Source organism: Pseudophryne corroboree, chromosome 9 (genome assembly GCF_028390025.1).
Source record: "Pseudophryne corroboree isolate aPseCor3 chromosome 9, aPseCor3.hap2, whole genome shotgun sequence".
Lineage (NCBI taxonomy): Eukaryota > Metazoa > Chordata > Amphibia > Anura > Myobatrachidae > Pseudophryne > Pseudophryne corroboree.
The window spans coordinates 459,138,183-459,151,355 of NC_086452.1; the positions used below are offsets into that span (position 1 = coordinate 459,138,183).

Sequence of the window (13,173 nt, forward strand, 5' to 3'; positions counted from 1 at the left end):
TGGGCGACTGCCGTGATGTTATCCCACTGGATCAATACCGGCTGACCTTGAAGCAGAGGTCTTGCTAAGCTTAGAGCATTATAAATTTGCTCTTAGCTCCAGTATATTTATGTGGAGAGAATTCTCCAGACTTGATCACACTCCTTGTGTGACTGCTCCCCAGCCTCTCAGGCTGGCCTCCGTGGTCACGAGCATCCAATCCTGAATGCCGAATCTGCGGCCCTCTAGAAGATGAGCACTCTGTAATCACCACAGGAGAGACACCCTTGTCCTTGGATATAGGGTTATCCGCTGATGCATCTGAAGATGCGATCCGGACCATTTGTCCAGCAGATCCCACTGAAGAGTTCTTGCGTGAAATCTGCCGAATGGAAGCGCTTCGTAATAAGCTACCATTTTTACCAGGACTCTTGTGCAATGATGCACTGACACTTTTCCTGGTTTTAGGCGGATCCCGATTGGCTCGGATAACTCCCTGGCTTTCTCCTCTGGGAGAAACACCTTTTCCTGGACTGTGTCCAGAATCATCCCTAGGACCAGCAGACGTGTCGTCGGAACAACTGCGGTTTTGGAATATTTAGAATCCACCCGTGCTGTCGTAGAACTACTTGAGATAGTGCTACTCCGACCTCCAACTGTTCTCTGGACCTTGTTCTTATCAGGAGGTCGTCCATTTTCTTTGAAGACGAATCCTCCTTTCGGTCATTACCTTGGTAAGGACCCGGGGTGCCTTGGACAATCCAACGGCATCGTCTTGAAACTGATAGTGACAGTTCTGTACCACGAACCTGAGGTACCCTTGGTGAGAAAAGGCAAATTTTGGGACATGGAGGTAAGCATCCCTGATGTCCCGGGACACCATATAGTCCCCTTGTTCTTTGCTATCACTGCTCTGAGTGACTCCATCTGGATTTGAACCCTTGTAAGTGTTCAAATTTTTCAGATTTAGAATAGGTCTCACCTAGCCTTCAGTACCACCATATAGTGTGGAGTAATACCCCTTTCCTTGTTGTCGGAGGGGTAATTTTATTATCACCTGCTGGGAATACAGCTTGTGAATTGTTTTCAATACTGCCTCCCTGTCGGAGGGAGACATTGGTACAGCAGACTACAGGAACCTGCGAGGGGGGAAACCTCTCGACATTCCAATCTGTACCCCTTGGATACTACTTGTAGGATCCAGGGGTCCTGTACGGTCCCAGCGTCATGCTGAGAACTTGGTAGAAGCGGTGGAGGGCTTCTGTTCCTGGGAATGGGCTGCCTGCTGCAGTCTTCTTCCCTTTCCTCTATCCCTGGGCAGATATGACTCTTATAGGGACGAAAGGACTGAGGCTGAAAAGACGGTGTCTTTTTCTGCAGAGATGTGACTTAGGGTAAAAAACGGTGGATTTTCCAGCAGTTGCCCTGGCCACCAGGTCCCATGGACCGACCCCAAATAACTCCTCCCCTTTATACGGCAATACATCTTTGTGCCGTTTGGAATCTGCATCACCTGACCACTGTCGTGTCCATAAACATCTTCTTGCAGATATGGACATCGCATTTACTCTTGATGCCAGAGTGCAAATATCCCTCTGCGCATCTCGCATATATAGAAATGCATCCTTTAAATGCTCTATAGTCAATAAAATACTGTCCCTGTCAAAGGTATCAATATTTTTAGTCAGGGAATCCGACCAAGCCACCTCAGCTCTGCACATCCAGGCTGAGGCGATCGCTGGTCGCAGTATAACACCAGCATGTGTGTGTATACTTTTTAGGATATTTTTCAGCCTCCTATCAGCTGGCTCCTTAAGTACGGCCCTATCCGTAGATGGTACCGCTACTTGTTCTGATAAGCGTGTGAGCGCCTTATCCACCCTGAGGGGTGTTTCCCACCGCGCCTTAACTTCTGGCGGGAAAGGGTATACCGCCAATAATTTTCTATCGGGGGACACCCACGCATCATCACACACTTCATTTAATTTATCTGATTCAGGAAAAACTACAGGTAGTTTTTTCACCTCACACATAATACCCTTTTTTGTGGTACTTGGAGTATCAGAAATATGTAACACCTCCTTCATTGCCCTTAACGTGTGGCCCTAAAAGAAAATACGTTTGTTTCTTCACCGTCGACACTGAAATCAGTGTCCGTGTCTGGGTCTGTGTCGACCGACTGAGGTAAATGGGCATTTTACAGCCCCTGACGGTGTTTGAGACGCCTGGACAGATACTAATTTGTTCGCCGGCGCTCTCATGTCGTCAACCGGCTTGCAGCGTGTTGACATTGTCACGTAATTTCCATAAATAAGCCATCCATTCCGGTGTCGACTCCCTAGAGAGTGACATCACCATTACAGGCCTCCTCACCAATATTTTCCTCATACATGTCGACACACACGTACCGACATACAGCACACACATAGGGAATGCTCTGATAGAGGACAGGACCCACTAGCCCTTTGGGGAGACAGAGGGAGAGTTTGCCAGCACACACCAAAACGCTATAATTATCCAGGGACAACCTTTATATAAGTGTTCCTCCCTTATAGCATTTTAATATATATACATATCGCCAAATCAGTGCCCGCCCTCTCTGTTTTAACCCTGTTTCTGTAGTGCAGTGCAGGGGAGAGCATGGGAGCCTTCCCACCAGCCTTTCTGTGAGGGAAAATGGCGCTGTGTGCCGAGGAGAATAGGCCCCACCCCCTTTTCGGCGGGCTTCTTCTCCGGAGTTTTAGATATCTGGCAGGGGTTAAATACATCCATATAGCCTCAAGGGCTATATGTGATGTATTTTTCGCCATACAGGTATTATACATTGCTGCCCAGGGCGCCCCCCTCCAGCGCCCTGCACCCTCCGTGACCGCTGTGTGAAGTGTGCTGACAACAATGGCGCACAGCTGCAGTGCTGTGCGCTACCTGATGAAGACTGAGAGTCTTCTGCCGCCTGGTTCCGGACCTCTTCATCTTCAGCGTCTGCAAGGGGGGTCGGCGGCGCGGCTCCGGGACGAACCCCAGGGCGAGCCCTGTGTTCAGACTCCCTCTGGAGCTATGTCCAGTAGCCTAAGAATCCAATCCATCCTGCACGCAGGTGAGTTGAAAATCTCTCCCCTAAGTCCCTCGATGCAGTGAGCCTGTTGCCAGCAGGACTCACTGAAAATAAAGAACCTAAAAACTTTTTCTAAGTAACTCTTTAAGAGAGCCACCTAGATTGCACCCTTCTCGGCCGGGCACAAAAACCTAACTGAGGCTTGGAGGAGGGTCATAGGGGGAGGAGCCAGTACACACCATGTGATCCTAAAAGCTTGCTTTTGTGCCCTGTCTCCTGCGGAGCCGCTATTCCACATGGTCCTGACGGAGTCCCCAGCATCCACTAGGACGTTAGAGAAATATATATATATACACACACACAAATATACTGAATGATAAATAGTCTACCAATGTCTGATCAGGCCATTCTAGTATCCTTCAGACTATCCCCTGATTCTCACTCCTTTATCATTGGTGGGTGACTATATTCTCTGGCTGCTCAGTACACACATGTACTGGGGACATGCTGGAACCACAACTGATGGTTGAGGGAATGCATTAACCAGAGAGACAGTCAGCTTCTAACTGGATGGGCTTGGCATGCGCTACGCCCTTTGAGTCCCCCATAGATGTACCATGTCTGCTGTAAGGGACAGAGTGACTCTCCTGACAGGTTGATGTCCAGTTACCCATTGTGGATAGAAGACTGATGAAAACACATTACCATTTACAGATTTTTATATTCAACCCACAGAATAATTTGTAGCACATAAAGCGCAGAATACCCGGCAGGATGTTAGAGCTATTTTAGGCAACTGACTATATTACTCCCCACTTCAAAGAGAACTTGGTTTGTATCTCCGCCAATAAAATATTCTGATTATAGCAGAAGTCTCTCTGTAGCTGGTGAGAGACCTTTCATCATGTACTTACAGGGCGGAATTGGTCTCTTCCAGCGTCGCTGCTTCCTCTATGTCTCGTAAAATGTCAGAACTTGAACTGAAAGAGTCAATGTGACAAGAGAAACATGATAAGAATATGCTGGATACCTCATTGTGTCTGTATATAGGAATGAAAGGGAACCTGATTAATTGTGAACTTCAAATAAGCCGCTCTTCAAGGGCGGAACTACCATGGGTACACTGCCGGGTCTTCTCCACCCCAAGGCTCCCACTCCCACAGAGAGTCTTGCCTGAGACAGGGAAAGCCAGAAGAGCCTCCTGCTCTGCACATTTGAGGGATGGGGGACCACGTGGATATAACAGCATTGCCGGTCCCTCCACAAATACTGCTATGGGGCATGGCAATTCATTGTTCTGCTGCTGGCCGCACATTAGGCTTAATCTCAATAATAACTTAAAAAAAACATAAGTTAAAATCATAGAAAGACACCTATCTGCAATAAAACATTGCATTTTACAAAAAGTTCCAGGCTATAACAAACTAAGTCGGCCACAGTTAATGGCTCAAATGGCTATATGTAGCCCCGAGGCCACCATGTGACCATAACTGGTATTTGTAAGTTTTATTATTTTGCACCAGTGTCCTCAACAAGTGTTACACACCATAGGCTACTGTGACGGCTCCTGTGCTACAAAGTTATTGCAGAAACAGAACAAATAGTTATTATAAATGAATCCAGAAAAAAATGGTTCTATTTTCCAAGCAATAGCCGAGGAAATAAGACGAGGACACATGAATCATCTAGAAACAGAGCCATTTGCAGAACCAGATGCCGAGATAACTATCTGGTGTAAGAGCAGTGTCCTATGTAACGGAGACTGAGAGGAAACAGACAGGCAATAAATGGTTCTTCAGTGCTAAATCCAGGCATTATTGATCAGCAACTATACATTAATATCCTTCTACAACAGCACCTTCTGCTGGAAAATGGCAAGCCTGAAACTCAGACATGTCCTGAACAAATAAGTAGAAGACCAATAGTAGAAATTATGTTTAAATTGAATGAAATAGGGCTTTTAATTACTTTAAACAGAGACACAGAGGGACAGGAGAGAAACAGAGACAGAGGAGGAGAGAAAAAGACACAGACACAGAGGGGCAGGAGAGAAACAGAGACAGAGGAGGAGAGAAAAAGACACACACACAGAGGGGCAGGAGAGAAACAGAGACAGAGGAGGAGAGAAAAAGACACACACACAGAGGGACAGGAGAGAAACAGAGACAGAGGAGGAGAGAAAGAGACACAGACACAGAGGGACAGGAGAGAAACAGAGACAGAGGAGGAGAGAAAAAGACACACACACAGAGGGACAGGAGAGAAACAGAGACCGAGGAGGAGAGAAAGAGACACAGACACAGAGGGACAAGAGAGAAACAGAGACAGAGGAGGAGAGAAAGAGACACAGACACAGAGGGACAGGAGAGAAACAGAGACAGAGGAGGAGAGAAAGAGACAGACACAGAGGGACAGGAGAGAAACAGAGACAGAGGAGGAGAGAAAGAGACACAGACACAGAGGGACAGGAGAGAAACAGAGACAGAGGAGGAGAGAAAGAGACACAGACACAGAGGGGCAGGAGAGACACAGACACAGAGGGACAGGAGAGAAACAGAGACAGAGGAGGAGAGAAAGAGACACAGGCACAGAGGAGCAGGAGAGAAACAGAGACCGAGGAGGAGAGAAAGAGACACAGACACAGAGGGACAGGAGAGAAACAGAGACAGAGGAGGAGAGAAAGAGACACAGACACAGAGGAGCAGGAGAGAAACAGAGACAGAGGAGAAGAGAAAGACACAGACACATAGGGGCAGGAGAGACACAGACACAGAGGGGCAGGAGAGAAAGAGAGACAGAGGAGGAGAGAAAGAGACACAGACACAGAGGGGCAGGAGAGAGACAGACACAGAGGGGCAGGAGAGAAAGAGAGACAGAGGAGGAGAGAAAGAGACACAGACACAGAGGGGCAGGAGAGACACAGACACAGAGGGGCAGGAGAGAAAGAGACACAGACACAGAGGGACAGGAGAGAAACAGAGACCGAGGAGGAGAGAAAGAGACACAGACACAGAGGGACAAGAGAGAAACAGAGACAGAGGAGGAGAGAAAGAGACACAGACACAGAGGGACAGGAGAGAAACAGAGACAGAGGAGGAGAGAAAGAGACACAGACACAGAGGGACAGGAGAGAAACAGAGACAGAGGAGGAGAGAAAGAGACACAGACACAGAGGGACAGGAGAGAAACAGAGACAGAGGAGGAGAGAAAGAGACACAGACACAGAGGGGCAGGAGAGACACAGACACAGAGGGACAGGAGAGAAACAGAGACAGAGGAGGAGAGAAAGAGACACAGGCACAGAGGAGCAGGAGAGAAACAGAGACCGAGGAGGAGAGAAAGAGACACAGACACAGAGGGACAGGAGAGAAACAGAGACAGAGGAGGAGAGAAAGAGACACAGACACAGAGGAGCAGGAGAGAAACAGAGACAGAGGAGGAGAGAAAGACACAGACACAGAGGGGCAGGAGAGACACAGACACAGAGGGGCAGGAGAGAAAGAGAGACAGAGGAGGAGAGAAAGAGACACAGACACAGAGGGGCAGGAGAGAGACAGACACAGAGGGGCAGGAGAGAAAGAGAGACAGAGGAGGAGAGAAAGAGACACAGACACAGAGGGGCAGGAGAGACACAGACACAGAGGGGCAGGAGAGAAAGAGACACAGACACAGAGGGGCAGGAGAGAAAGAGAGACAGAGGAGGAGAGAAAGAGACACAGACACAGAGGGGCAGGAGAGAAAGAGAGACAGAGGAGGAGAGAAAGAGACACAGACACAGAGGGGCAGGAGAGAAAGAGAGACAGAGGAGGAGAGAAAGAGACAGAGGGGCAGGAGAGAAACAAACATACGGACAGGAGAGCAACAGACACAGAGGGGCAGGAGAGAAAGAGAGACAGATAGAAGTGCAGGAGAGAAAGACACAGACAGGCAGGAGAGAAAGACGCAGACACAGAGGGGCAGGAGAGAAAGACACAGACACAGAGGGACAGGAGAGAAAGAGAGACAGATAGAAGTGCAGGAGAGAAAAAGTTGCAGACACAGAGGGGCAGGAAAGAAACAGACGCAGGCACAAAGGGGCACGAGTAAAACAGAAACAGATACAGGGGCAGGAGAAAAACAGATGCAGATATAGAGGGAGATGAAAAATAGACACAAACACAAAGAGGGAGGAGAGAAACAGAGAGAGAGGCAGGTGAAAAACTGACACAGGCGGGCAGGATAGAAACAGAGACAGAAAGAGGGGCAGGATTTAAACAGACGGAGACACAGAGGGGCAGGAGAGAAACAGAGACAGAGGGGCAGGAGGTACAAAGACACAGGGGGACAGTAGAGAGACACAAAGAGGCAGGAGAGAAAAAGAGATACAGGAGACACAGAGGAGCAAGACGGAGAGGGGCAGACGAGAAACAGAGACAAACAGAGACGCAGACACTGGGGGGCAGGAGAGAAAGATACAGACAGAGGGACAGGAGAGAAACAGAGACGCAAACACTGGGGGGCAGGAGAGAAATACACAGACAGAGGGGCAGGAGAGAAAGATACAGACAGAGGGACAGGAGAGAAACAGAGATGCAGACACAGGGGGGCAGGAGAGAAACAGAGCCACAGACACAGGAGGTAGGAGAGAAACTGGTGCAAACACACAGGGGCAGGAGAGAAACACACAGGCACAGAGTGGCAGGAGAGAAAGATGCAGAAACAGAGGAGCAGGAGAGCAAGAGGAGGAAAAAGAGCAAGACTGAGGAGGGGTGAAGAGTGAGAGGAAGCAAAAGAGAGACAAAGTTGTGGGAGTAAAAGAAAAAAAGAAGAAAAAGGGAGAACCGTCCCCGTCTCTCTCATCTCTATTTCGTTGTCTTCCTCTGACATTCTTCTCCCTCTTCCCCTGTTTGTCTTTTTCTATTCTCAGGGTGAGAAAAAAAAAAAAAAGACAGTTGAGGGGGAAAAAGAGAGATGGAGTAAGAGGGGGAGAGAGTAGAAAAAGGGGCGGAGCACTGAAGAGAGAAAGGTGGAAGGAGAAAGTCAGAAGAAAAACCCCAGGAAGCACCAGAGACAACCTCTAGTAGCAAATCACTTTGAAAACTGTCAAGAGATGGTGCAGAGCGGCTCTTTAATGTAACATTATTTCTGGAAATAAGCATTGCATGAAACAAGACTGAAGAAGAATATACGACGCTGGGGCCAAGGTTTAGAGAATTAAGGATCTCCTCAAACAGAAAGTCGTTCCTTAGCGCCTCCCTACCATACTTCCCATTTATATTCTGGTGCTGAGAGTGGGTGTAAAGTATGTTTAAACAATCCTGTAAAATCCTTTCCTTTGTAAACATTGTGTTACTACTGCCAATTAAGTGATAAGGACGCTCACAGTTTATGCAAAGACTTCCAGTTACCTTGCAAAGCTACAAACTTTTTTTTAATGTGCCAAAGTTGTACAATAAAGATGTAACAGGAGCCGTCCTGTAACAGTGGATCAGTATGTGTGGCTCACAGGCCCATGGCAGATTCAGGATGTGTGAGGAGCAGAACCTCATCCCCTGGAATTCCAGAAATGATGGCATGCAGGCTCAGTGCCAGGATGATGCTCCAGCACCACCGCCTGCTCTGCAGTTTACATTTAGGGGCTTTGTGCGTCCCAAAGATTGCGTGTTTGGTTCATCTGACAGGACTATATTTCAGGCATGCCTCTCACACGCTCAGGCAGGCAGGGCAATCCTTTCCGGGTGCGTGCGGAGATACATTAAACGCAGCAGCTGCGGAAGATCTGACTGGCTCCATAAGGAAATAATGACGGCTCTTTGATTTAAGTTCAGACGTTCAAGGAAATCTGTTATCGCCATAAATAATACGGAAAACCCAGCAGTATATTCCTTCTGACGTATTTACTGCTGGTCTTGTACCGTCTCTGCAGCCTACAGGTACAGAGAGGGTCGGACTGGCCCATAGGGGTGCAGAGGAAACCACTGGGGGCCCACCCTCTAGGGATCGGGTTTTAGACTGTGCACTTGAATTATATGTTACCTTATACTGCACAGGACTATGATGTATTCTTTACAATTAATCTGATACATTACCATGCATGCACTAGCAGTATTTACTATATACTGATTTATAAAAGGGGCCCAGATCATGCACTCTCTAATAGTTAGCCAAGCTTCTGTGGTGGACGGGCACACCACTAAGCATGGGCCTCTACCACTGCATTCAACCGGTGGGCCATTCACACCCCAGTCCGACACTGGGTATAGAATTAAGAACAGGGGTCTGCAGTAACGCAAGATAAAAAGTGCAGCATATGCTTTTCTATAGTGTGCACCCGGCAGCCCGGGAGATCTGAAGCTCTGGAAACAAGTGTTACACATATTGCACGTTACTTACATATGCTTTAGTTCAGCAAACTTTTTTTTGTCAAGGATAAAGATAACAATGTATATGTGCTGTGCAATATGTGTGTGTGTGTGTGTATATATATATATATATATATATATATATATTTATTTCTGGTAATAAATAAAGAATGCTCACTCTGTACAGCATATATACAAAAAGCAGATATACAAAGAGATTACGCAGGCCAGAAATACACACTTTTCTAGGCACATTTGTTATAAGCCATTGATTATGTACATTATAGAGCTATAGGCTGTATTATAGCAGTAATGGGCAACAGGAGGACCCCCCAAGCTCTCATCAGCTCCTCCTGGCTTAATGGTCAGATTTCTTTTTTCATAGCCTGTAACACTTAAAATGCTGCTGGTATATTAATACACTATAGGTGTCTCATTCTTTCACTAAATGTCTTGTGTTACGTTCTTACGGAGAAAAGGTTAATGCAGGACAGAGGGCTGCCCACGCGGAACCTGAAGTGTATTAAGGGGGTGTTGATGATCAATCTATCTTTACACACAGGGTTTCAGCTAGTGAGACCTGCGTTCCTGCTGTGATACTAGCTATTCTTAATGTAGGCTTGTGACCTGGATTGCGGATACCCAATACACAGACACGTACTCATCCTAACAGAACACTATATCTGACTTCTGCCATGGATTACTTGCCCTCACACTGCCAGATCCCAGAATCCTTTGCTCCGTCCAGCATCATAAACTATACAATATTACCATCACATACCTCATTATACCAATAAAATTCCTGTCACCCATCAGTAAAACCTGAAACCTAATTGCGCAGAGAGGACAGTGAAATGCATGGCTGCACAGTGATTTGCACACGTTGGAGTATCTATGTGCCCCCTATATTGGGAGGACAATGGGTTTACGTACACTGTTTCGGGTAAGTGCTTGATGTAGATTGGAATACTAATATTATATTGTACTCTTGTTCTGCTTCATCCTTTATGTATATTTCGTTATGGTTTGTAGATTACTTGCTCTCAGATGGAAATAGATCTTTCCAAGGTGAAGCATTATGTACTGTACTATAACTTCCAGTCGCTCTGTGACTTGCAATCCTCTGCCAGCACTCACCGCAGTAATGTCGACAATGCAGTCACTATCTGCCCCCCCCCCTCTCCCTACAGTGAAATAAATCCATTTATTTCAAAAAGATCCAGAATGTACAAAGAAAATTTCATTAGCAATTGGCTTTATTTAATGTTGTGTCTTTCTTTTAATGCCATCCTGAGATGATTTACTGCCAGAGTCTATTTAATAACATCCAGAGATGGCGTTATATGTTTTGAACAAAAGATGAAAGAAAAGAAGCTTCTCTCTACTTTATAAATACCGGACAATTCCAGCTGAAAGAGTTTTAGGCATTATATAAAAAGACTCCAGTTGAAACTACACATCCCAGCATGCCTTGCCACAGTTTTAGCATTCCCCAATAGTAAAACTGTGGCAGTGTATGCTGGGACTTGTAGTTTCACAACAGCCGGAGAGCCACTGGTTGGCCAGGCCTGCCTTAAGGGAAAAGAATAAATGGTAAAACTGCTTCCCCCATGCAGAAATAATGCTTTACACCAGTAGAGTTATCGCTGATGATGGTGCGGTTACTGCTGGTGTAAACCAGCATAGAACCTATATGGTATTTGAACACAAGACTGCGTACTATATTTATTTATTTACAGTTTCTTATATAGCGCAGCAAATTCCGTTGCGCTTTACAATTGGAAATAACAATGATATAACAAACTGGGTGATAACAAACAGTCAGAGGTAGGAAGGCCCTGCTCGCAAGCTTACAATCTACTATAGGTGAAATTCAGACCTGATCGCTCGCTATCGGTTTTTTTGCAGCGCTGCGATCAGGTCTAAACTGCGCATGCGTATGCAACGCAACGCGCAGGCGCGCCGCACAGGTACAAAGCGGATCGCCGCTCAGCGATTGGTTTGTGCGAAGAATACATTCGCACAACCGTTCGCAAGGAGATTGACAGGAATAGGGCGTTTGTGGGTGGAACCTGACCGTTTTCAGAGAGTGGTTGGAAAAACGCAGGCGTGTGCAAGCGTTTGCAGGGAGGGTTCCGGACGTTACTTCCGGGACCGGACAGGCTGAAGTGATCGCAGCGGCTGAGTAAGTCCTGGGCTGTGCAGAGACTGCACAAAATCTGTTTGTACCGCTCGGCTGCACATGCGATCGCACACTTACACAGCTAAAATATACTCTCCGGTGGGCAGAGACTATGCAAATCCAGGACTGCAAAAAATTAGGCTGAATTAGGCCCTATGTACCAGCGGCTGCACAGAGTTTGGTTGTAGGGAAGCACTTTGTAATTTGCCTTCCACGCACATAAAAGGACATCAGCGGCTTATTCAGCCTCTCTGATTTATAGCTGCAGCATGAGTGAGCTCTAATTGGGAGATAGGGAAGAGATAAATTGGCTTCTGCGGCTGTACATGAAGAGCTGCCGGAGCAGAACAGCGGCGCGCGTGCTAAACAGCTTCAGCGAGATCTGATCTGCAGAGCGATAACAGCAGTTTACAAGGACAATTGAGGCCTAACGTTCCCCTGCTGGAACCGTATTATATATATCTTTGTTTATTTACCATCACAGAATAAGGGACCGTCAGCGCTGTACACTGATGTGAATCCTGGATATGGCTGACACAGAGCCAAACCCCTAGTGTATGATTTAGCAATTTCCAGGAATCTAAGTTCTTTCCCGGTCCCCTCATTACTCACGTTCCGATTTCTTTTTTATTCAGTTTATGAAGTGTGCCGCACGATCCGTCCTAATAGGATAAAGCTGCACACCGGAGCAGCCTCCACAAAGTACAAGTCAGCCTCAATGTGCGGAGGCGCACGGTGCAAACGTTGCATCAAAATCCAACCTCCGACCGGTTTGGTACTTTCCCTGTCTGTTAAATAAACCGGTTTATTTGTCTCCAAAAATACTTCTAGATTTAGGGGGTGTTAATCAAGCATGGAGAGAGAGAGACAAAGCACTAACCAATCAGCTTTAAACTCTCATTTTACAGGTTGAAATTTTAAAATTACAGGAACTGGTTGGTTGGTGCTTTATCTCGCTCTACTTTAACTCTCTCTTCGATTTGATAAATACCCCCTTAATAAATCAAGGTCACCTGAGTGTGTGAAATGCTTTTAATAGAATTAACCCAAAACATGAGCTTCTCCTCCGTGATTGGGTCTTGCTTTTATTTTCAATGGAACCAGTTGGCCAGAGAAACGCATTTGCAGATTGGCTCCGCTCGGTGTAATATTCACACACAAATAAATAAATAAGTTCCAATGTATGTTACACTGGCCCTCATTCAGCTTGGACCGCATTTGTAAAGCAGCTCGCAGACAGTTTTGCAAAGGCGATCCCTAGGAACACCTCCTCGCTGCATTTGCGATCCCAGCGATGCGACCGTGACGTCTGAGCCAGCGTGGTTAGGGACAGAGGTGAAGGTGCTGCTGTAAAGAGAGACGGCTTGGATAGGGCTGGAAAGGGAGCAGATAACAGAGAGGAGCAGACAGTATCATGGTTGAAGACGCCAAGTATGATGGATGTAGGGAAAGGCTAAAAGAAGGGAGATGATGGCCAGGGAGGGGGCACTGGGGGTTGGTGGAGTCAGAAATGTCCCAGCAGTAGGAAATGAACAGCTGATGGAAGTGGCCGTGGAGTGGGAGTGAGAAAGACACAAGGGAGAGAACTTTGAAGGCAGCTGAGTGAGTGGGATAGC

At 46.9% G+C, this 13,173-nt stretch overlaps 1 protein-coding gene across 4 annotated transcripts in view; it reads right to left on the bottom strand.

Annotated features, from left to right (window-relative positions):
• RAD18 (RAD18 E3 ubiquitin protein ligase) overlaps positions 1 to 13,173 on the bottom strand; it is a 543,966-nt gene that overhangs the window by 85,777 nt on the left and 445,016 nt on the right. For 3 of the 4 annotated variants that reach the window (XM_063941261.1, XM_063941264.1, XM_063941262.1), the window contains exon 12: positions 3,949 to 4,014. The exons of the other annotated variant lie outside the window; for it this stretch is intronic. In XM_063941261.1, coding sequence (XP_063797331.1) covers positions 3,949 to 4,014 — 66 coding nt within the window. The remainder of the gene's footprint in view (positions 1 to 3,948; positions 4,015 to 13,173) is intronic. 4 annotated transcript variants of the gene reach the window in all.